A 24,448-nucleotide genomic window follows, 5' to 3' on the forward strand; every position below is an offset into this window, starting at 1 on the left:
TCCAGCTGGTGAGACCCTTCTCCCAGACCCGCCTGTGTGAGCCTTCGGGAGAGCAGGGGCGGGGGCTTGCAAACGGCCCTCCTCTCCCAGCTTTGCTTCCTCTCCATTCTCCTTCCACGTGGTGCTGTCATGGAGTGGTCAGAAGCAGCCAGGAGCACAGGCTGTGTGAGGACAGGGCTACCAGCCAGGTCAGGGAAAAGGGGGGCATGAAATGGAGGTGTGCAGGTACAGAGTGGGGAAGGGGCGCCATCCTGCAGGAATTGGGGGCCCCTGGAGGGTGCTGAGAAGGCAGGGAACTGAACATCACATGTGGATGGCCTCTGGAAGGAGAACAGATGAGGAAGAAAGCTGGAGGAGGAGGGCACTTCCCCGGCTCTTATTCACATGCCCGGGGGTGGGGAGGGGGGTGAGTGAGAGCCTGTTAGGCTGGAGGCTGGGGGCAGAGGGTGGGCGAGTGCAGGCGGGGCACAGCGCTCTGGTCTGGGTCTGGCCTGTCCTCTCCTCCTGCCCATGCTGAGCCCCTGCCAGGCGGTGCCGAGCCCGCTCAGTCTTCTCTGTAGGAGAGGTTAACATTCAAAATCCTTGCGGAGGACTCCTTCCTTCACCCACCACCCCTCACTTCCCCCCAGAAAAGGAAGATAGTCGTTGAAATTGAAAAATGGTGCTCAGTGAAGGGTTTAAAGACATTTTGAATTTAAAATATATTTTAAAGGTCATTTTCAGCAGTAATTATGTTATAATGGTGGGGCTCTTAGCAAAAGGCAGAGTCCCAAAGGAGTATGAGACCAAAAGGGAAGCAGCAAGAGCCGTTCCCCTGGAGCCCTTGGAACTGGGCGCGGGCGGGGGTGGGGGGATGGAAGGGGGTGCAATACCCTCCCTTTTAGAGCTGACTGGGTCACCACCGGCTCCCCAGGAACAGGGGACTACACAGTTAAATTTGGCCCTGGCACTGAAGCGTCCTCCAAGACCTCCCTGGAGTGCGGCGTCTGGGCTCCTGGGGCTCACAGAACCCTCATGGTGACAGAGACTGGTGGATCTGGCCCTCCTTTTGTCCTGCCTGTCCCATCCCACCCTCCCCAACCAGGAACAGCCTCTCTTTCTACTTCCAAGCACTCACTCAGGGGGCCTCCTGGTGGCAGGCTCCCAAACCTATCCCAGGGCCAACTCCCTGCAGCCTCATGGTGAGGTATATCCATGGCTTCCTGAGCTGGGGGAATGGGCCTGCAGGGATCCCGCATCTCTGCACTTCTAGACCGTGACTGTGGTCTACATTTTTGGGAGCAGATTGAGGACATGACTACACTGGCTACTTATTTAAGCCTCAATGCTTTCTATCCTATATCCCCAGCGAACAAACCCACCCACCCCTTGGCCCACTTTTTTCCCTCTCAGCGATTGCACCCATTCTTTGCAGGAAGCCTCACCCACACAGATGCACAAGCTTGGTGAAGCAACACACACGTTTGAGTGCCTATTGTTAATTCTAGAAGGGTTGGCCAGGCCCCAGAGGGTTCCTGAAGAAGACTGGCCGGTAGGCTGTGGAGAGAAGAGACGGGGACAGAGAGAAGGCAGTGGAGAAGGGGTGTGTCTGGGCTTGTAGGAAGAGCAGAAAGGGCCATGGGCGGTAACCTGGGAGGGCTTCCTGTAGGAGGTGTGTGGGGCATAAGCACATGGACAAGCCAACAAAATAATGAAGAGCCAAGGACAGTGAATAAAGATAAAAGTTGTGGCCTCGGCCCCTAGCAAGCTGCAGACACTGCCAGCCCAACTGGGGAGAGGCAGTTTCGCTCACCAGATTTCTGCAGGTCCCCAAAGGCAGCAGAGCCCTGGCTATGGGGTGAGGGGCGCAGAACGTGCCTCGGCCATTGTCTCTGCCCATCGCCCTGCCTTCAGCCTCCCCGTTCCCGTGGGCTTCCCTTGGGGGAGGAGCAACCAGCCAGGTGGTGGTCCCCTGTTCCGAGGTTTGAGACAGTGGCATGGAGGTGGGGGCTGGTGGTCCCGGGTTCCCGGGGAGGAGCCAGCGGGGCGCGGGGAGGGGGGTGATGGGGTCGTGGCTCTGGGACCGGAGCTCTGGAGGCGGCGGAGGGTGGAGGGAGGCAGGAGGAGGCGAAATATAAAAATATCCGGGAGAAGTGCAGCGCTGGGCTACAGTGTTATTAAACTAAAGCATCTTATAAAACTCAAGCCATTAATAACAGGCTGCCGCCAAGTCGGGGTAATTTATTCAAACTGCGGGTCCCGGATAGAGGAGCAGCTGTTTCAGAGCTGCTGGTGTCACGGAATGAGTTCCAAGGGAGGAGGGGGCGGCGCCGCGTTCCTGGGGAGGGGGGGCGCGGAGGGGCCCTTCTCACAGATTAGCGACAGTCCCCGCCTTCCTAGGGGGTGGGGACCTCACCCCAGGCTGCCGGAAGCGGGGAGGAGGGATCCTGCGGAGGACCGCTAATTTAGCTCAACAAGTGCCAGGATAGAAAACCAGGGGTTGAGGACAGGCAGGCAGGTCTCCCTGCCTATAATGTTGCTGCTCCTATCTTATCCAGCTGAAATGCCACCTCCTACTCAAAGTTGTTTTAGGTTTTTCCACACCCACCGCGTGGTGCTGGGAATCAGAGGGACCTGGGTTCCTCTCCAGATGCAGGCACCACCCACCAGCTGGTGACCCCAGCTAGTAAACCTGTGGGCCTCAGTTGCCTCATCTATACAATGGAGCAATGTTATTACCTGATATTACGTAAGTCACAGAACCGGAAGACGGGGAAACAGTCACCCACAGGAAGGACCTGGCCCAAGGCAGAGGGGAGGGGATAAGGTCTGTTGGTTTTTTGTACCGTACCCAATGGCCCTCACTTGCGGTTACCTTCGTGTATTAGAGGTCTTTTCCGGTTTCCTAATGGGCTCATTGTTTTTACCCCAGACCCAGCTAGACTATGAACTGCCTGTGGCCAAGAATCCTGTAGGCTGGGCTCATCTGGATGGGTGTGGCGTGCACACAATGAAGCCTCAATGGGTCAGTGCTTACAGAGTCCAGGTGAAGGGGGGCTACTGCGGGGGTAGGACATCTGCGCCTTTCTTCTCTGCTGGGGGAAGAGGCAGCAAAGCTCCCACAGTCCTCCCCTTGGGCTCCCATTCCTTCAGCACCGTCCTCTGGGTCTTGGTCAGACGTGGGTCCTAGTGGCGGGGGTGGGTGGGTGAGTGTCAGGGCCTCAGGCTCAGAGTCTGGCCACAGTTTCCAGGACACAGACCAGGAAAGTCAGCGGGCCCCTGGGATACGGAACTTCTGTAGATGAAAGCCCTCCTGCCCGACTTTGCCTTTCTGTGGCAAAGCACACATCTCCCCTATGAAGCTGTTTCTGACTCTCGTTGGCTCCCCTCTGGGAGTGTTAAACGCTGGGGGTGGGAGGGTGAGGTGGGGAGTCTCATCCCCACCAGGCAGGGAATACAGAAGGGGCCCAACAAATTCTGGGTGCCCTGAAAACTCACTATTTAAAATGGATGAAAAATGATTTTCTCCGTTTTGCAGATCTGGATGCCTGTTTATTGAGTGGGCTTAGAGTGGGACTCAGCTCAATCAAGGGGTGCTCTGTCACACCTCCCCTTGGGTGTCCAGCGTTGTGCTTGGGTTCCCATTGCTGACAGGAGGCCTTCTGGCCCCTGACGGCTTGCGCAATGAGCGGCGCGTGGGTACGAGGGTGACACTCCAGAAATGTCCCAATTGGAGGCAGACACGTCTCTCCCCACAGGCCCAGCCCCGATGGTGCCACCATAACGTGATGAGAGGAGAACCAGGAAGCCCTTCTGTTCCTCACACAGCCCTGACCTGAGATGACACCACTAGAGCGATGTCCTGTTAGGGAGAGAGTGCTTAAGCACGTTCTGCCCTTGGCAGGACAGCATCAGTGCCTTTAGCAGATGCTGATGCCAGAGCACGGGGTCACCCTTGCCATCTCTCTGGTCTGGCCTGAGGGCTGCCCTGTACATGAGGGTGAGTGGGGGATTGTCAGACGCCTGGGGGAGACTGTGGAGGCCGCCATAGACCCCCGCCCACACCCAGGGGAGGCGAGGGGAGGTAGGAGGACTAGGGTGGCAGGGAGGGCTCCTCCCACTCCCACCCTGGCCCTCCCCCAAAGTGCTCCCTGCCCACCTGGCTGGGAGGTCACCGGCCCTGTGCCTCTGCTCCCCTCGAACTGGACCTGCTCATAGCTCAAGGTTCATTTCAAATGAAGGAGAAAGCGCAGCCCCACGCTCACGGGGCCATCAGCGCGCTCTGTGATGAATGGAGCCTGTGTCACTCAGTGAAAATGAATATTTCTTTGCGATAATGGCCAGATGGTAGCAACTCTCCAATCCAAATTAAAACATGCATGATAAATGCCAGGAAAACAGAGGAAGACAAAACCCCAACCTGGAGTGAATTCGCTCTATAAATCTTCCCCTTGCGCCCCCTGCCCCCCATCACTGCGGCTCTGCTAATAGCCATTAAATTATTAAGACGCACTGCAAGGAGAATGCCAATGTCAGCGGCACCCACCCTGCTGCCCACATCTGCCCCCTGCTTGTGGGCCTGGCTTTGGAGGGGCTGGGGGTGGGGAGATGCAAGAGGGGGCAGCTTTTAGGCCAGCAGAGAGCTGGGATAGTAGAGAAAGTTGCTGTTTAGCGAGATGAGTGGGAGACTGGCCTCTGGTGCAGGGCTGGACACGCCTGCCCGCACCGAGGGCACAGTCTTGACGGAGAGACGAGAAACTAACAACCACTGCTTGACTTCACGGCTCAGACAGAGGGCAGGAAAGGGGTTCTGAGCTGGAAAGACCAGCGAGGAACAGCTGGAGAAAGCATGCCAGCAGGGTGGACCCTGACGAGGGCTCTGACCACGTGGAGCTGGACAGCTGGGAAGGGTCAGAGAGGGCTGCCCGAGGGTGGCCATGTGCCTGAAAGTGCGCATGTACCTGGAGGTCTCAAGGCAGCAGGTAGTGGTCAGGACACAGGTGGCTTTGGGGCTTGTATTTCATGGTGACAAAAGGGCTCTTGAACTTAGGGTTTAATTCCCATGCCCCCTGCCCCTCCCCTCGCAGCTGGAGGCTGGAAGAGTCTCTCCCTGCTCTCCTTGACACCCTGTCCAGTGCCCCCCTGCAGGTGGCCAGTCTTCCCATATCCAGCTTCCACCAATCACCACTTCCCCTCATCTTCCAGAAAACCTCCAACTCTTTAGCGGGGCCTTCCTTGGAACCCTCTCCTTGGGCCAGCTGGTTTCCTCATCTTACCCTGGATAGGCTCTATGCCTGCATCCTTGTCTCACCGTCCTCTCAGCCTGAATCCCCTCCAGTTGGGAGCCTCCTCCAGAAAGCCTTCCCTGACTGCTTCCACCTGCACAGCTCTCTCCTCTGCCGGCCGTGGCTCCTGCTGTCTCCACTGCTCATCTGGTGCTCTTGAGGCCGTAAACTGATCTCCTCACCAGACTGTGAGCTTCCCTAGGGTCCAAAGCTCGGCAAAGACTTGAAGACACCTTCCTGACCATGCATCTGACTTTCATGGTCAGCTCTCCAGGGGCAGGGATCATCTCTCTGCACTTTTGAGTCACTTGCCGTTGGCCGTTCATGTCCAAGCCTTAAACCTCCTAAGTCACCAGGGCCTGTTACTCTGTTGGGATGTGGCATCCGTGATGTCAGGATCATGGGTTTGTCTCTGATATGATCAAAAAGAAAATCTGTGATGGCTGGTCCCTGCTGACCTCCAGCCTCTGCAAAGCCTTCCTCCTCATCAGGCCCAGAGAGACAACGCCCCGAGTGCCCAGGCTGGCTCTCCTCTGCCGGGCAGACGTGGGGTTTCTCCACCCACTCCTCCCAGCTGACCCTCCACACTGAGAAGGGCCACAGACAGGCTCATCCTGCTGCTGACTGGGTATGCACCTTGGATTGTTCAGCTTCAGACCAGACCCGATTCCTCCTATACCCACCCCCATTCCCAAAGGACATGGGGGAGGGGAGTGAGGAGCTGGAGAGCTCATCCTTAAGGCTGTGGTCCAGCCTCATCCTTTGTGCCTCTGATGGGTAGCATTGATGCTGGGAGAACTTCCCCTGGGTCTCAGCACCCCAGCCAGACCTGAGAGAAGGCAGCAAGGCATGGGTCCTGCCCAGAAGGGTTGAGGTGTGAAGGCTGATTACTGGCTGTGTGATCTTGGGCAAGTCACCTCTCCTCTCTGAGGAGAACGGGGGTGCTGCTTGATCCACCTTGCGGGGCTGGTGCAGGGCTTGAGGTGCTCTTCCTGGAGGCTCTGGAGGACCTAATGGGAGAACCGAGGCCCTGCTGGGTCTGTGCATCTTCCTTCCAGAGCCCTGGCTTGGCTTTAGCAGCAGCTGCTGCAGGCATTGCCTGGTTCCCCTGTGCGTCGTCCTGGGCTGGGTGGGGAAGGAGAGCGGACAGGCACATCTGATCAGGAAGACTGGGCCTGGTGAACTTGGACTGAAGGGTGAGAAGATACAGGCCCCCCCCCACCCCAGATTCAGACACTGTGCGTGCACGGGTGTAGGTGTCCACACCCTGGAATGCGAGGAGCAGTGAGACCCACAATGCATCACATCTGGTCTTCTGACTGCAGGGAGTGGACTCTCTCTTCTTTAGCCAAACCAATTCTTCTACATTATTTTTTAAAAAGTCTAAGATGTCACATACTTGCCTTGCTTGTCCCTGTTTTCATGTCTTTGCCTGTGACACAACCCAGATCCTACCTCTTGGTAAATCTGTCATTCCAATAGTCACCTCCTCCAGGAAGCCTTCCTTGTCCCACCCCATTCTGGTAAATTCATACGCACAGTAGAGCTCTGGCCCTGGGCAGTATGATTTCTCTTTGCGCTTTGTTGATCACACCTTGTCAGAGGTCCTCACCCCCGTCACCTCTCATTTCCCATGGACTGGACTCTAAGAATAAAATAACTGCAGCAGCTGTCATCAGGGAAGGTTCCACAGCTCACCAACTGTATTCCACCTATGGCAGCTCCAAGGGGCTGTCACCATCCCCTTTGTAACAGGAGGTGGCGAGACATCACTGTGGGAAGGGCAGGACATGTGGGTGTGATGCCAGCATTGGCCCTGCTCTTTCCCCTGCTCCGGCTCCCTTCCCCCATCTGGCTGAGTGTCCCTAAGCTACTGTTTCCAAAGCACGACTTATATCTGCCCCAAAGCCTTAGATGGCTTCCCTTTGCCTAAAGGCATCAATTTACAGCACCTTCTGGAAATCACTGTTCCCATATCTTGCCCTCCCCCGACAGTAGACCCCTGATTCTGGCCTCTTGGGATCCTCCAAGCTTTCCTTGACTCGGGTTATTTTCCCACCTGGGAAACTCTGCCTTTCCTCGCTCAAATCCTCTCCTCTCCGAAGGTCAATCAGGTGTTACCCTTTCTTTTTTTAAAAATAAATTTATTTATTTATTTATTTACTTTTGGCTGCGGTGGGTTTTCGTTGCTGGTGAGGGCTTCCTCCAGTTGCGGCGCGCGGGCTTCTTACTGCGGTGGCTTATCTTGTTGCGGAGCACAGGCTCTAAGTGTGTGGGCTTCAGTAGTTGGGGCATGCGGGCTCAGTAGTTGTGGCTCGCGGGCTTTAGAGCACAGGTTCAGTACTTGTGGCACACGGGCTTAGTTGCTCCGTGGCATGTGGGATCTTCCTGGACCAGGGCTCGAACCCCTGTCCCCTGCATTGGCAGGCGGATTGCTAACCCCTGCGCCACCAGGGGAGTCCCAGGTGTTACCCTTTCTGATCGCTCTGGTCCGTGCTGTCTCTCCCTGCCTCCCATCCCAGCCTCCCACTGCACAGCCTCACTGCTCCCCTACTGCTCTCAGGCTGTTCCAAGTGGGGTGTGTCGGGGGCCAGGTGGGCACTGGATACATCTTGCCCATGTCAGGGCTGCCTCGCTGAGGACTGCCTGGTCCAGGAAGGACTGCCTGTGACATCCTCTTGCTCATCCTGCCCGTCTCCTGAGGAAGCGGGCATCTTCCTCCTGCATTGCCCGCACAATGCCCGCAACAGGACTCCGTGGGAGCGGCATGGAGTGGGAGACAGGGGCCTGTGGTTCCCTCTCTCTGTCATTCCTTTTCCTGTCATCAGCCCCTTCACCCTGGGCACACATGAGGCAGCTTTTAAATATCATCCAGGAGCCCATTTGCAATAATTAATATCCCATTTCCCCTGAAACAGTCCTTTGCTAAATTAGCTGGGGCCAGAGGGATTTTGGTGAGGAGCCATGAGTCTCAACTTAACTTGCCGAATGGATTAAAAGAACCTTAAAAACAAAATGCAGATCAATCAACACCCTTTCCCCCAGCTGAAAGCCTAAAGTCCATTTAAGCTTGGCAGGTTTGCAGTTCATTATAATTTCACACTTATGGCAGGAGTTACCGAGGTATTTATAATGTGTGTCTACCCCACGGGGCCCTCTCTAGGGACCCTTCCCACCAGCCACCTCCTTCCCCAACCACAAAGACCTGTCTTCATGCAGCTGCTATTTGGGTTCAGTTGTATCAACCAGAGGACCTTTCTGGAGTTTTAAAATTTCTTTTTAAAAGGAGCTTGGGAAAGAAAGGAGACCAAGATCCTTTTAAGACAGAAGGAACAGGGGTTATGGAGAATAAAACCCCAGGGCAGGGGAAACTTGCGCCATGATCTAGGGAGCCTAACTTGGAAGTGCTTAAATAACAGTAGGAGAGATTATGGTCAGATATGTGGTAGAACTTCCTGCCCATCAAAGAAGCCAAGCCCTGGGTGGGCCACTTGGCCTGGTGATGAAGTGTCTAATCCTCAGTCCTTCCAAAAAGCAGATGGCCCCTGCCCGAGGCTGGGCACCACCACTCTCTGGGAAGTGGGGAAGTGCTGTCTTAGGTCTGACATGAATTTTCCGAGCTGAACACTGTACTGCTTTTTCTTAAACATCAGTCCAAAATAAATCAGGGATGCAAGTACAGGGAAGATCTGCCGGGACATTGGCTTTGGGGCTGGTGTTCAAGGGAAAACATTACAGTCTACAGCTTGAGAAATTCCAGTGGGAATAGGGCAGGGCAGACTGACAAAACAGGGTTTCTGAGCTCTGACGGAGGCTGAGAGAGGCCCTGGAGTTGCTCTTCTTCTTGATGGTTTTTAAAAGCAGGAGGAGCTGGGTGAGAGGCCGACTCACGGGGGAAGGCGGACACAGTGGCTCCTCGGGACCCTCCAGGCCACGGGGTGCTGTGTCCTGGCCAACAGGGCAGTTAGCTATCCCCCAGCCAAAGGTTCACCTTGACGTCTCGCTCCAGGCCCCTGGGCACAGACACAGCTGCGGGAAGGGAGCACGATGTTGAACCGGAGGACGGAGGATCTGAGGATACGGGGGTCTGCAGGGTCTGGGAGGGGGGCGTGTAGAAAGGAAACACATCCCCATCACACACACTTCCAGGGGTCCACACACTGCCTGCTTCCAGGCGCTTCTGTGGGGACACAGAAAGATCTTGGGGTGGGGAGGGTGGGGCATTTTCTGCTCTGAGCTGCAGACCCCTCTCCTTTAGGTGGCTGCTTGTGGCCTCAGTCAGTGGACCCCTTCTCAGCCCAGGGTCGCACCCTCTAGTTGGGGTGGGGTTGGCTCCACGCATTCTGAGGTCTCTCCAGCAGGGTACAAACCAGGAGCCCCAAAGTAGAGGTCAGGATGTGCTGGACCCGGGGGGGACGCTCCTGAGGCCCCAAAGGGGAGAGACTGGAGCAGAGGTTGGGGGGGGCTCTTGCTGTGGGACTTGACTTCCAGACGGTGGCTTGGCTGTGGCAGAAATGGGGCTGTTCTTGGGGCCACAGCCTCTGTCCACCCCGCCCCCAGGGGAACCTCACCCAGGACCTTCTGCAGGGGTTCACATCTGTCCTCCAAGCCTTTCCTTACACCTTCCCCCTCCCCTCCCCCTGAACTGCACCTCGGGTCAGGGGTCATCTAGAGTAACACCGTTTTTTAAAACCTTGTTTCTTACTGTCATGGTATCATTTCAGATGAATCTTCAATGTGCTGTGGCCCCCGGCCCTTTAGCCTTATGTTTCTTGTACCCGCTCCTGCCTGGGACAGGGGCTTCCTAGCAGAACCCTGAGGGGTTTCTGTTCACCCAGAAGCTTTTGTCAAGTGAGTCATTTATTGCCTCTCAAGATTGGAAAATGGAAACTTCTGTATATTGAATTTTCCTAAAGCAGGGCCATTTCATCTGCTGCTCACGAAATTGCCTACCTAGAGCATGGGACTAAATAGCTAGAAAAGTCTGGACGTGAGAAGCCCAGCATCGGGGGGTCACCAGTGTGGCCATGGGTCTCGGGGGCCCCAGGACTGCAAGGTGAGGCCCACACCCCTCAGCCGGTTCCCCAACAGACCCTTGAAGGCCTCGCGACAGCACATGGTCTGGGTCTGTTTAGAAATAAAATAATGCTTAGAGGAGAGATGAGGAACTTAATAGGATTTTAAAAGCCGCAGGAACTGATGGGGCTACAGATGGTGGAGGGGCTGGGAAGACGGAGTCAGCCCCGGGTTTATGGTGGGGAATGTGGCCTCGGGGAGGGCCTCAGAGCCACGTCCACATGCATCCTGTCGAACCTCATTTGCTGGCCCAGCGGGACTCCGCTGCCACGTGAGCACTGGCTGTGATCAGGGCGACGGACGCCCTGAAGATGCTGTTAAACGGACAGGGAGCAGCGAGAGGCTGCAGGAGCCGCTTGGCTAAGTGACTGGCCTGCACCTGCCTCGGTGGAAACAAATGACTGGCCCGCACCTGCCTCGGTGGAAACGAATGAGTCACGGGCTGTCGCACCTGCCCCCAACCCTCCATGCCTTCCTCACCCTGCCCTTCTGGCCAGAGAGAGACCGAGACAGGAGGGGGGAGACTGAACTGGTGGAGAGATGCAGACATGGGCTCCCAGGTCGGCAAAGGGAGGAGAGGGAGGCAGTGGAAGCTCGGGGGTGGGGGGCTTCAGCCCCAGGTGGTTCTGCAGGACTTGGAGGGGTACATAAAAGAAGTTCCGTCACCCTCTAGAAGCTTCCGTGTGTGTGTGTCGTGGCGGGCGGAGGTGGGGGGGGGGACAGTCCATGGCTGCAGCTCAGGGCCGCTCCCCTTGACATCACCCGAGCCTCCTCCAGGCCCTGCCGCCCGGGGCGGGGTGGGGTGGGGGAACCACAGGACTTTATAACGCGGAGCTCAGCCCTCCTGCTGTGTCCACCCTACACTTTTCCTTCCACGATCATCGGGCCTCCGTCCAGGCTCCCCTATCAGGTTCAGTCTCAGCTGCCCCTTTGCCTCCCTAGCCTGGGCCTGACCAAGGCCCCCTCAGGAAAACACGCCTGATGGGCCAGAGAGGGGCCGTGGGAGCCCCTCGTCAGTCCCCACAGTGGGCATGACCGCTTCCCTAGCTCGGGCTCACGTGTCTCACACGTTGCTGGAGGCTGGAGCGTGTCTGTGCTCATGTGGTTTCCAGTCGGGGTCCCTGGAGGGGTGGGAGTGTGGCGGCCACCCGGGAGGGCTGCTTTCACCCTTGCTCCTGTTCCCTCGGAAGGGTTCCCCGGTGCCTCCCTGCTCCCTCTGAGGGGGTGGCCCCTTGAACCCTGAGTCCCCTCTTTCCCAGGACTCCCTCCCAAGCCGTCTTGGTTTCTAACTTCTCCAACGCCTCAGCCTGACATCTTGCTGCTTTTTTCTGTCATTTCATGTAGATGAGATACAAACGGGCGGCCCCAGTCTGTGCCCCACCCCCAGTCACTGGATGCCTGGTGGGGACGTTCGGTTTCACTTCACCAGGCGCGAGTGTGGAATTGGGTGTGTGTCTGTGGGTGCCTTTGTCAGCGCTGAGCGGACAGCGTGTTGGTGGGAAAGGTGTGTGAGCGCCTCCCTCATCCGGGGCCTGGATGAGGCCTGCATTAGCTGAAACTTCTGACCTGTAGCTGACTACTGGGAAGAGGTGGGGGTGGTTTCTGGTGATGGGGCCAGAGGTGGGTGGCTTCCTAGGGCACAGCTCACATCTGCTGCTATGTGGCTGGGGCTGGTGGGGGTGAGATGGGACCAGGCCGACGTCTGCTGTACTGGCCCAGGTCTCAGCCACTCCTTCCCTCCTCGAGGGCTCCCACTTGTTTGCTGACCCTCTTGAGCCCCTTGAGGGTGGGGTGGACCACAGCCCCGGCCTCCTCCGGTTCAGCCCAGGGATCCCCCAAGCAGGTTTGCTGCCTGAGGCCAGGCTGCTCAGAGCCTGACTTCCTGAAAGGACCCCCTGCATTCTGGCTGCAGGAGCCTTGCCTGTGGGGGGAGCTTATCCTGTCTTCAGCCGTAGCACTCATTTGGACTGAGACCAGGGAGGATGGGGAGGGGGTCAGGGCTACAGGGCAGCACACTGCGGGCACCCACCCAGAGGCTGAGAGTGAAACGGAGAGGCTGAAGGGCCCCTGCAGCTGTGGAGACCCAGTTCAGACGGGGACCGTGAACCAGCTCTTGGGGCGGGTACGTCTGCCTGCTAGGAGGCAAAGGACACAACAGTGCACGCCCAAGAAAGCGTCCTTGCCCCTGATATGGCCAGGGCAGGTGGGAGGGTGCCCTCCACCTGGTTCCTCTCTATCCCCAGCCTGCTTCACTCCCCTGGTGAATGAACCGGCTTGCTTATCTGGGGGTGAATCTGAGTTGATATACGACTTGCTCCAGCAAGTTCTGTGGGGTTAACAGGATCCTCCTTGCAGCGGTTTGGGTCCTGAGGAGGCTCTTTCTCCTTTGGTTTTCTTTCCCCGCCTAGCTGCAGCCCTGGCTGTTGGTGGTGGTATCAGGGGCTGTCTCCTCTCTTCCTGCCCAGGGATGTTACAGCTGTGATGCCCTCTCTTTGCCTGGTCCTCCACAGGGTCAGTGGCTCCTGCTTCTGATGGAGACAAGTGCAACCCCTTGGCCTTGTGTTCAGGGTCCCCTTTTCGCTTTGGGCTCTCACTGTCTCCTGCCAAGTCTACACCTCTTGGTCCAGTTTTCACCTCCTCCAGGAAGCCCTCCCTGCTTGCTCCAGGCCACAGTGGGTTCTCTCTTCTCTGACCCCTGCAGCCCTGGCGTCTCATGTCTTATGGGTAGGTCCGGGAGCTCTTCGTCCAGCCTGGCCCTGCCTCCCTCACCTGGGACTCTGTTCCCCTCCCCTCATTTACCTTGAGAATAGCCCTAGAGGTATGACAAACGCCTGCAGCACCTTCCCATTGTCCCCTGAGTCCGAAAGACTATCCTAGGAGTCAGAGGAATGCAGAGCACCTGGGTGCTGGTTACTGACAGGCAGGGCTTTGAATTCTGGCTCTGCCACCACCTAGCTGTGTGACCTGAAACAAGTTACTTAGCCTCTGTGCCTTGGTTTGTACCTTTAAGTGGGGCCAATAACTTCCACCTCCCAAAGTTTTTGTATGGATTAAACGTATTTGTTTAAAGTCCTAGCCCTCAGGAATTCCCTGGCAGTCCGGTGGTTAAGACTCTGTGCTCTCACTGCTGAGGGCCTGGGTTCAATTCCTGGTTGGGGAACTAAGGTCCCACAGGCTGCGTGGTGTGACCAAATCAAATCAAATCAAATGAAATCAAATCAAATCCCAGCCCTCAGTGGGTGCTCTGTAAACAGCAGCTTTCCTGGATAGTGAGATCTCCCATCCCTGGGTGAGGGGGTGGAGGCCCAGAGAAGCAGTGTCTGGGCCAGAGCTCATTCTGGACAAAGATGGGACTAGAACCGAGGACCAGAACAAGAGCTGCCGTCCTGTACTCTTCCTGGGGAGCTCCAGCCAAGCACCTAGCCTGTGTAATCCGGGATGATGAGAGCCAGGGTGGGGCAGACCCACCTCTCCCTCTGGGGCCACTTCCTCTTCCTGCCCCTCCTTTCTCCTCCCAGCTGTGCCCCCAAGTCTTCCCAGCTCCCTGCCACCTTCCCCTCAATCCACTTTCTCCCAGGCTTCCCTCCTCCTTCTGTCCCTTTCCCTTCACCTTTCTGGGCCCTTCCTTTCCCATCGTGTTCCTTCCCCGCCCCTTCCACTCCCACCCCTGCCTTCCATACCCTTCTCCTGTTCCCATTTCTTTCATCTTTTTTAATGTTCACCTCTCCCCCATCCCCTCCCCCCACTGAAGAAGTATTTAATGGATATTAAATTATTTTAAACTTTCTTTTTTTTTCCAAATAGCTTGGTTATGATGCTGACTCAGGATCATTTCCCTGTTTAATATTGAATATGCAATTAATAGATAGATGTTTAGGTTTGGCTTTCTTTTCCCCCGTTTCTACTGCAGGAAGAATAAAAAAGCTGATTAATCTGGTTTGGGGCAAGTGTCAGCGCAGGAGATATATGGGAGAAAGGAGATGAGGTTAGCAACTTGAAGTCGGAGAGCTACTGCCTCCAAGGCCAGTGAGGGGAGAAACAGTTTGCATTAGAGTGCAGCGCGGCCTCGCTGGCAGCAGGCTTCCCGACACCCTGCTCCCGTCCTGGATTAAACTAGGCCTTCTTCATGACACCCCGACTTCTCCAGGTGTGGAATATCCCCTCCTTCAAGGCAGCTCAGGTGCCACGTCCTCCGAGGTCTCTGGCTGCCCCCACCTTGGGGACCCCTCCTCTGGGACCGCAGGTGCCACTTACCGTCCGAGCTCCCTCCCCACCAAAGCCAGGGGTCTCTGCTGCCTCCTGGCCCTGTCACACGGACAGGGCGTTGCGGGTGAGTCACTGCCTGACAGGTGACCTGGGGGCCAGGTCCTGCCGGTCCTTTCTCCCGGAGACAGTCTCTGGGAGAGGCCCTGCCTCTGCCCCGTGTCACCGAGGGCACCTGCGTGAGGCCAGACCGCACGCCTCTCTCCGCCAGGGCAGGGGGCCTGGCCCTGGGTGTTTGAGGAGCCTCTGTGTGCAGAGAAAACCAAGTAACTGGACTGCCGGGAGAGGGGCGGGAGCAAGCAGCACGACCCAGGTGTGGTCTGCAGCACGAGCCCTTCACACCTGAACCATTTTTACTCTTCAACCAACCCCCCCCCCCCCATGATTGGGGTCCTCGGGATGGGGAGCTCTCAGAGGGCCACAGGGAGGCACGCCTGTGCCCTGGGGCACGGGGCCCCTTCGGGCAGCTGGGCTTGTTGGGTGGGATTCGAGGCCTGGGTCAGGAGGGCCCCAGAGCCACAGAGGCCTTGTGCCAGGGTGGAGGCCCTGTTGGGGCCCAGAGGGCAGAGGCCTGTGCTGGAGGGACCACAGGTACCAGGGGTGGGCAGGCCACCTGTGGCCACACTACAGTTTCCTCAGGACAAGAACCTTGACTCTGAATTTGCAAATAGCTTTTGCCTATTTTTCGCTCTTAATTTCCTGGAAAATTGGGGGGGTGGGAGAGGGGGAGGGAGAGAGAAGTTCCTCAGCGCCCGCCCGGTTGAGCTGAGATGAGAGTGAGTGTTCCGGCCTAGCCAGGGAGAGCCCAGGGGCAGAGGGCACTGGCTTGGGCATGGTGTGGGCACGGACACCTGGGCCAGAAGCCTGGAGGGTGGGTGCTCGGCAGAGGAGCCAGAGCCTGGCCTGGTCGAGCCTCTGTGTGCAGTGGGGTGGGGGGAGGCCCCCGCTGGTGGATGGAACAGAGCCTCCCCTGGGGGCACAGAGGCCTGAGTCTGGGGGTGAGGCTCTGTCCCCTTCCAGACATCTGCCTGTCCATCTGTATGAAGGTCCAGGATCTTGACTTCGGCAGCCTCACCCCGCAGTGGGCAGCCCCCCTCAGATTCACCCACTCTGGCCTGAGCCTTCCCAGGGCAGGACTGAAACACATTTCCTCCCTCCCAGCCTGGCACCCTTTCAACTAGTCCAGTCCCATCCCAGTGGGGTTTTCCTTGGTGACACAGAGGTGGGCCTACCCTTTTGGGTGTCGTACAGGGGGCAGTGGAGTGCCCAGGACATCCTACTTGTTTACTCATGGGAAGGAAGGAACCCCAGCATACGGCAGACCCCAATTCTCCCCCATCCTCTTTACTCTGTCCCCACATCCGTCACCCAGGGCTCCAAAGCCCTGTCCCGACCCTGGGCCATGAGGTCCCCATGGGGCAGGGGGAGGCGGCAGGGAGTTGCTGCAACGCTGCATCAGGGGGAAGGAACAGGGGAGGGAAGGAAAGGAGGGAGGGGGAGGGGCAGAGACAAGTGGGCCCTCACGTGAAGGGGGCTGGCGCAGGCAGCTACTACCTCCTCGGCTCTCGCTGTCCGCTGGCTTCACCTGGATCGGCCGGTTCATCTGCAACAGAGCACAGGGGGGCAGTGTTAGCGCAGACACACCTGCGCCCGAAGGTACGCAGGCGTTCACGGGGACATAGCACATGGACCACACCACCGACACATACAGCCGCGCACCCGCGCAGCTGCAAACGAGCGGGTCTTCACTAAAGCCCCACCCACCTCCCCTCCGCAATGTGGTCCCCAGGGTCCCCTGATTTCAGGAGGGTTTCTCAGGATTGGAGACCTCCAATCCTGAGAGGGACCTCCCGTGGTCCCTCTCCCAACTTTGAGCAGCTCTTCCTGTGATACTGGAATCTGAGGGGTCCCCTCTCTGGCCCACCCTGGAGACAGATCGCTTTGCTGAAACTAGCTGGTCTCTGGCCGAAGACTAACTCCTGCCCAGGTTGGGGCATGGCAGTGAGTTGCACCCCATCCCTGCAGTATCCTGCAGACGCTGGCTGTAGGTCCCAGGGGTGCCTGAGGCTCTGGACCACCCAGCTCCTTGTTGGAGCAGAACTCAGGGCTGGGGCTCCTGACTGCGGCCAGGCTGTCCCCTCGGGATGTATGTGGAGTGGGCACTGCTACTTGTCTCACGTGGTGTCTGGGTGCCAGGACGACACCGGGCACAGCCTGACGCCCCCAGCCTTTTAGCGGCCGGCCTCTCTGGAGGATCCGTTTCAATGCCTCATTCAGGCCACTAGGGGGCTCTGAACTCCAACGATCTGGGGCTCCGCAGCCTGTTTTTCATCCTCCGGATGCCGGAGGCATAGGGTGGGCTCTCAGGCCCTGAGGATATTTCAAACAATAAAAATGGTAGGAATCACGCAAATGGAATTGTATTTTATGTCTTTGCCAGTGCTTTTGCTTGTCCTGTACCTCTCTTATCCCTTACTCTATTTGCATTTCTCTCACAAACAAACCCTGAGAGGCAGGCAGCGCAGGTACTAAATGCCCCCATTTTATAGATGGAGAAGCTGAGGCGGGGCCATCTTGTGGCAAGATGTGCCTGGGAACCTGGGTCCGCCAGGGCTATTTTTGGGCTTTTGTCCTGCACCAGGTGACTTTCCATTGCCAATTCCCCTTGTGTATGGAGGCTGGACTAGCCGGTCACAAGCTTCCTTCTGGTCTAGGATTCGAAGTGAGTTTTGGTTGCGTCAAGACGATGGGTGGGGGAGTGTGGGTGCCCGTGACTCAGCAAGGTGAAGATGAGGCCAGGGGAAGGGCAGAGCCACGCAAGGAAGGACAGAGGCGGGAGGCAGGGCACAGAACAGAGGAAAAGGAAGCACAGGTGGCCCGGGGGGTAAGAAAGGATTCTGGGGGGCCAGTCCACTAAGAGGGGGTGCCATTGTTTGCCAGGAGGTCCCCACTCAGCACCCCTTATGGAGTTGAGGGAAATGAAGGTACTTGGTATGTACGCTCTGCCTGCGGAGGAAGGTGTGGGTTTACGGGAACCTCCAATTAACAGGGAGAAGGAAGAGGGACGTAAGGAAATTCCCAGCTTCATTTCGGGGGTCCTGGCTCCCCCATAGACCACCTCCTTTCCAGTCCTTGAGCGAAGGGTCCAGAAGGCTGAGCTTGCATCTGGCTGTGGGAGAAGGGCTGTACTCTCGGGTTCCCGTTCTGGATCTTCGGAGACTCCACATCCAGCCCTTCCCTAGGCTGTCCCTCCCTTCTGGAACACCCCTTCCTCCTAGTCTCCCCCAAAGCTGCAATAGTCTCTTACTCCAGAAAGGCCCCACGGCTGACCTGGACCCAGTTCTGGCCATTGTATTCTCCTGGGTATATTTCTATGGCTTTCTTGCTTATGTAATTATTATAATGCTCCAGGGAGGGATTATTATCTCTCTCTTGCCAATGAAAAGCCAAGCTCGGAGGAGTGGCAGATCCAGGATGCAGCCAGGGTGGGTAGGCACGGTGCTAACATGATAAGGTGGGTTGGACTTCCTATATTTCATCCCATTTGACCCCAAAGCTGCTCTGAAAGGAGGGGGCCAAGGGAAGATGTCCATCTGGCAAGGGGCAATTGGGCCACCAAATCGAATACAACCTCCTCAGCCTGGTCTCCCAAATCTGGCCCCCACCGCCTCTTGCATCATTCCATTCCTCACGACCGGGCACTTTCCTCCCCCATCTGTTCCTTCGGCCTGTGAGCTCTTTTCCCATACCCCCACCAGCCTCTGGCCCTTGACCCTGAAGCCTTCCTGGTACTCCAGGGGGAAGGGTCCTGCAGGAATGCTCCCTTTTCCATATAGAATGTACAGTCAAGTTGGGAATTGAGTTGCAAGGGGGCACCGCACTGCTACACCTACAGGAACACGAACAGCTGCTACAAAATTATATCGTTGGATTATCATCACTTCCCCTGGATGTGCAAATAGATAATCTTTAACCAAGGAAATGGAGTTTCAGAGAGGTTAAGAAACTAGCTTGAGGTCACACAGGTGGTAAACGGTGATCAAGATGAACCCAGGACTCTTGACACCAGCCTACATGTTCGGGAGATTCTGGGAACCAGACGTGACAGGCTTATGAAAGGTCCAGGAAAGTTCAAAACAGAGTGTGGGGAAGGGGGTGAGTGGTGGGCTGATTCAGGCTTCCCCAGTAAGGAGTGGGGCGTGAGGAGGGGCAGGCAGAGGAGTGTGAACCAGGCTCAGCTGGGCTCTGCTGCTGTGGAGACGAGGGAAGGAGGAGGCCGCAGAGGAGGCTCCACCCCTGGGGCCAGAGCAGGCCCAGGCCGACCCCGAATGCTTAGAGGCAATGTTGGGAGGAAGGGCAGGGACCCTGGGAGGACGCCTTCCCTGGCACCTTGTTTCTGAGTCCCACGGCAAATCTCTGTGGAGAGCAGAGGGGATGAGTCCTATGGATGGACAAGGGCTGGGGTAGAAGTGTTTCTGTTATAATGGGACCCATTTTCCATGGTAAATTAAACAAGGCAAATGGAATCTGCCTGTGCATGGAGCCTTCCACCCTGGGGCATGTCACCCTCAGGCGGCCAGCCACTGTCCCACTGTCCTTGACACCTGGGCACTCGTGAATGCTCTGTCCCAGGCTCACGGACTTAGGCCTGATTCCCCTCAGTTCCACCCCCCACCGCCCCAGCAAGCCCTCCCTGACCAGGCCAGCCCTGGACGGTGCTCCCAGACCTCCTCCATCACTGGGCTCCTGGCAGTGGGGACCCAGGGGCTCATCTAGCCTCCCACCTGCCCTCAGCCATGGTCTGGGCACCCACAGTGGAGCAGAATTGACCTGGTTCCCATGGACCTGTGGCTCCTGGGGTCATATTTCATGTCCTATTATTATCTAGGGACGGTCAGAGTCCATACAGCCTTTGCAGGGCTGTCAGGGTGGTGCCAGGATAGATGGAGAGAGAAAGAAATCCCGTGCTTTCTTAATTCTCAGCAGAAATAAAGTGTCAGGCTCAGCTGGGAAGATTTCTTAGGTAGAGCAGGCTCTGTACAGATGCCTCGGGCCTGAAGGGAGATCGCCCTCCTTCGGCCCGTGTTTCTCTTCCCTGTTCCAGACTCCAGCCCCATCTAGCCTCGCCCAGGCCTGCTTACATCCTGGGGAGCAGAGGGCAGACCATGCCGCAGAGATGGGCAGTGAGGCAGGAACGGTGAAGAAGGGGAGAGAGGATACTGGTAGGAAGGCGGGAGGGGCAGTTGCCATCTCCTTGCCCGTCTTCTAACTTTCACTGTGGCCTCAGGACCTCTTGGCCACGTGAGCCCCAGGGCATCCCCTGCAGGTGAATGTCGAGGGTGCTGGGGCCCATTTCTTTGTGCCTTTCCTTTAACCCATCCCTTGCTCCTCTGTCCAGCCACCCCGTCCCTCTCAGCCACTGTATTATCCTTCTGGGAGGGCCTGGGCCTGGGCCTGGGGGCTGGGTCATCAGCTTCCCCATGTTCCCCTGTGGCCTTCAGCCCCGGTTGTGCCTCCAGGTGCCTGAGCTGGGCCGCCTTCCCTGGGTCAGGAACAGCTCCCTGAAGCCACCCTCAGGCTTCTGGGGTCAGCCCTCTGGGGACATCACTAACTTCATTTGTCATTGACTGTGTGCCTGCTTCCAGCCCCGGGGGCCCCTCAGGGGGAGCGAGTGGTCCTGGCCTAGGACTGGAGCCCTCTCTGCTCCCTGCTGCAGCCAGTGGTGGGTGGCGGGGCCTCCTTCCCTCCCAGGCCCCTCCTGCCCTGGCCCTGCCTCCCCTCCTCCTCCCCATCTCTGCCACTTTTTGCATCAACACATACCCATGCATTAAACAAGACATTCCATTAATTTCTTCATCATCATAACTTAAGCTGGGACATACCCTTTAAATATTCATTCAGCTATGAAAACTGGGCATTAAAATTTTAATAATGTCAAGCTCATTTGAACTGGGTTCCTTGGGGACGATTACGATACAATTAGAATAAATACAATGATTGATCTGGTCCAAAGCCTTCACCTGTCTGTCCAGCGTGGCTTCCCGCGTAAGGAGAGGCCTGTGGCCAGTGGGCAGACAGACAGACTGATGGACAGGCCAGCTGGCTCTTTCTTGACTCCCTCTCCCCCTCCCAACACCCCCTCCCATCTCTGCTCCGGGGGCCACGTCTCCCTCCCACAGGGGCCTGCGGGTCTCTGCTGCCCCCTGTGGGCCAGGGTGCAGGGCCGTCCCTCCGCATCTGGGAAGCTGGCCCTGATTAACCCTCGTGGTTCCAGTTACCGCTTTCCTTGTCCTCCTGGTACAACCTGGGCTGTGCCCCTGGGCTTGTTCCTGTGTGCGAGCCATTCTCTTGTCTGTGTGTCTCTTCTCCCCGGCCCTGCGAGGGGCTCCCTGAGGCTGGAATGAAACCCCACCAGAGCAGGCCCAGCCTGCGGAGGGGGCCCCTGGTCCCTGAGCGCCCACATGTGTTCTGCCACCAGACCAGAGAGGGACTGTCTTCACTTGGTTTCCCTTCTGCTGCAATCACCTTCCTGAGGGCTGGCATGGAGGTTTTGGGGGGTGGCTGAGCCCCTTCTGTCCCTCACTGCCTGGCACCTGCCTAAGCCAGTGCCAGGGTGAGCCCTGGGGGTGTCCGGAACTTGCCCCTGCTTCACTGGGGACAGCCCTTGCTGCCCGCAGGATCACTTGGGGCCCTTCCCCCTGGAGCTGGGTCCCCCTCCACCTGTCTTCTCAGGACCCTAAGCCCCCTGCTTCACACCGGGCCCCAGTGAGCTGACCCAGAGCTGCCTCTCAGAAAGGGCCTGGGAAGTTCCCTGTCACTCCTCAAAGGCCATCCAAACCCTCCTCTTCCTCAGTAAGACTTCCTGCCCTTCCAATAAGACTTCCTTGGTTATCTCTCAGCCCCCCAGCCACACATGGCCCTATACCACTCTCTTTCTCTCTCAGTGTGTGTGTGTGTGTGTGTGTGTGCGCGCGCGCGTGACTGCGACAGAGAGACACTTGTTTCTCAAGCGAGAGCAGGGACCTGATTTCCCACTCACAGACCCCCAGACCCTAACTCAGGACTGAGCTCCCCTGGAGTATGTGTGTGCGTGTGTTTGTGTGTGTATGCACACATGCACCCATGCCCACGCTTGAGTAGTACTTGTGTGACATCACAGACATCATGAAACAATTCATTCAGGTTGGGTGTTGGGATTAACCGAGGTGAGGGAGGAAACGAGTGCAGTGCTCCCAACAAACGTCAGCTTCCATGTTGTTTGTCAGTCTGTGACCCAGAAATGCCTCAGGAAGGTCTGGACCAATGCCCTGCATGGGGCTGGGGAGGGGGAGGCGGAGGACAGTTGGGGTGGCAGGGTTACTGGGGGTGGCCTATGGAGATGGCCAGCGTGCTCTCCAGCCGGCAGCTGAGCCCCCAGATGTACTTCCAGGGTGGGTGTCCAAACCTCAAAGCTGAGGGTCCTTTCTGGCTCCTTTTGGGATGTGTGGGTGTCTGGTGATACCTCGTTTTCTGCTCACCAGGAGGGCTCGCATCTCCCCAAACCATGCAGTAATCTGGTAACGCTGATCCTTCTTGTGTTCAAACCTGCAGTCTGCACTGGAGCAGCTCTTAGCTCTGTGCACCCACTCACTCCTCAGAGCCTGGCCCCTACCCTTCATCTGTCCTGCTCTTTCTTCTCATTCCCCCAGAGAACTCAGCTTTCATGCTGTCTGTCCCCCACCCCAGCACACACGACGGTCATGGAAATGGTGAGGCAGCAGACCCTGCGTTCTGGACCTGTTGGGACATCTGTACCCCATCTTCAGTGGCATTGCTGCTCTGGGAAGAGAGACATAATTTGCAGGGCCCCCTGTTCAAAAAGCAAGGAAAAAAGCATCATTAAAGCACTAAAATATAAAGCTTTCCTTTTCTTTCATGGTCTCTATCTTTCTTGACTTGTCATGGTATTTTTTTTTACCTGCTATTGGATGTCATTTTAAGTAAAGAAAAATATAAATTTTAAATTATTAGCATGGATTCTACCATTCATCTTTATTTTGTGTGATGCCAGTTTTAAGTGCAAACATCAGAACATTTAACGCCTATGCAGAATCACCAAAATTATACAATTTTGTGATTTTCGTTTTTGTGACTCATGCCTGGAGGGTGCCTGGAGCTGGCCAGAGGAGAGAAATGCAAGCCAGACGCAGGAAGGTTGAGAAGAAAGAGAGGGTCTCCTCAGGCATGGAGACCCTCACAGGTACCCAGAGCCCTGCTGTGCAACATGGGGGGCAGGCTGGGCCTGAGGACTGCTGGGTTCTCTCTTCCACTGACTACAGACTGACCTGGTACAATCCAGCCAAGGGTGGGCCCTGGGAAGTAAAGCCAGACTTCACTTGTGCCCATGGTACCCCCTGACCTAACCCACAGTGGGCAGGTGATCCTCAAGGGTATTGTAAATGCTGTGCCAGGGATGCATTAGTCACCTGGGCAAGATGCTCACCCCTGCTAAGACAATGCCTCTGTTGACCAGACAGACATGCCACAGCGCTGCCAGCCTGGGGTATCACAGGGAAAGTGGGCCCCACCCGATCCTCCCTAAACCCCACCCAGGCCGTTGCTGGCTGGCCTAGAAGGCAGAGTGATTGCACGTGGGGACCAGGATGTATATGGACCAGGCAGGCGGTGGGAGGCAAAATCGATCATAAGCAGAGGCCCCAAGCCCCCTACACGGGCTCCTGCATGCCACAGACTTCACTTACGAAACACAAGTTCAAAGATAAAATTTTAAGAATTTTAAGGTGGCAACTGCAGAGCACTAAACCCTAAGCATGGGACACTTCTGACTGTGGGGCCCTGTGTGACAGCACAGGGGGCCTGCCCATGAACTTGCCCTGACCATGATGCCTTTCTGGGTCCCCATCATCCTGCAAGCTTATCTCTATTCACCAGCTCCAGGCATCAGACATATCCTTGACCATCAGGTGTTTTCAGGTGGAACTGTGCACAAGCTCCTGAAACAGAGAATGCTACTCAAAGATTTATCTTTAAAAAAAAATTTTTTTTAAATAAATTTATTTATTTATGTATTTATTTTTGGCTGTGTTGGGTCTTCGTTGCTGTGTGCAGGCTTTCTCTAGTTGCGGAGAGTGGGGGCTGCTCTTCGTTGCGGTGCGCGGACTTCTCATTGCGGTAGCTTGTCTTGTTGCGGAGCACGGGCTCTAGGCTCTCAGACTTCAGTAGTTGCAGCACAGGGGCTCAGTAGTTGTGGCGCACGGGCTTAGTTGCTCTGCGGCATGTGGGATCTTCCCATACCAGGGATGGAACCCGTGTCCCCTGCCTTGGCAGGAGGATTCTTAACCATTGCGCCACCAGGGAAGTCCCAAGATTTATCTTTTAAAGGTGAACTTTGGGCAAGTTTGGGAGGATAGACTGAGAATTTCCAGACTTTGGTGTGAAAGGCTGGTGGGGAGGATGCAACCATCTGATACAGATAGAGAAGAAAACTCACTAATGAGAGCATGGGGACCACAGGTGGGCGGCTCTCCAGTGACCCTGCCCTCCACCAGGATTTTGTCTTCATGGCACTTAGCAATTCATAATGAACAAATTAATTAACGGAGAAATTGTTTGTTTAAAGCCCCAGGAGGGCAGATTCTGAATCCTGGGCCCTGCTGGATTCCCGGGGCTGTGCACAGTGGGCCCTCAGTAACCTTGGAAGGAAAGGATGAACCCCTGCTGCAGGGCCCCCCAGTCCCCCAGAGAGAAGGGATCGAAGGGGAATGGCAGAAGCAGCGCACATTATTTGTAGCTTGTTGTAAATATATTGTTTTAATCACCACCTTAATAAATTGTGTAAGGTTCAC

At 56.6% G+C, this 24,448-nt stretch overlaps 1 protein-coding gene across 14 annotated transcripts in view; it reads right to left on the minus strand.

Moving 5' to 3' along the window:
- CELF4 (CUGBP Elav-like family member 4) overlaps window positions 1-24,448 on the minus strand; it is a 298,375-nt gene that overhangs the window by 57,901 nt on the left and 216,026 nt on the right. For 8 of the 14 annotated variants that reach the window (XM_068563855.1, XM_068563852.1, XM_068563851.1 and 5 more), the window contains exon 3: window positions 16,158-16,206. In XM_068563855.1, the coding sequence (XP_068419956.1) occupies window positions 16,158-16,206 (49 nt within the window). Of the gene's footprint in view, window positions 1-16,127; window positions 16,207-24,448 lie in introns of all 14 variants that reach the window. The other 6 variants (XM_068563848.1, XM_068563856.1, XM_068563847.1 and 3 more) reach the window with 1 other exon arrangement.

The sequence above is a fragment of the Eschrichtius robustus genome, chromosome 14, assembly GCF_028021215.1.
Source record: "Eschrichtius robustus isolate mEscRob2 chromosome 14, mEscRob2.pri, whole genome shotgun sequence".
In the NCBI taxonomy this organism is placed as follows: Eukaryota; Metazoa; Chordata; class Mammalia; order Artiodactyla; family Eschrichtiidae; genus Eschrichtius; species Eschrichtius robustus.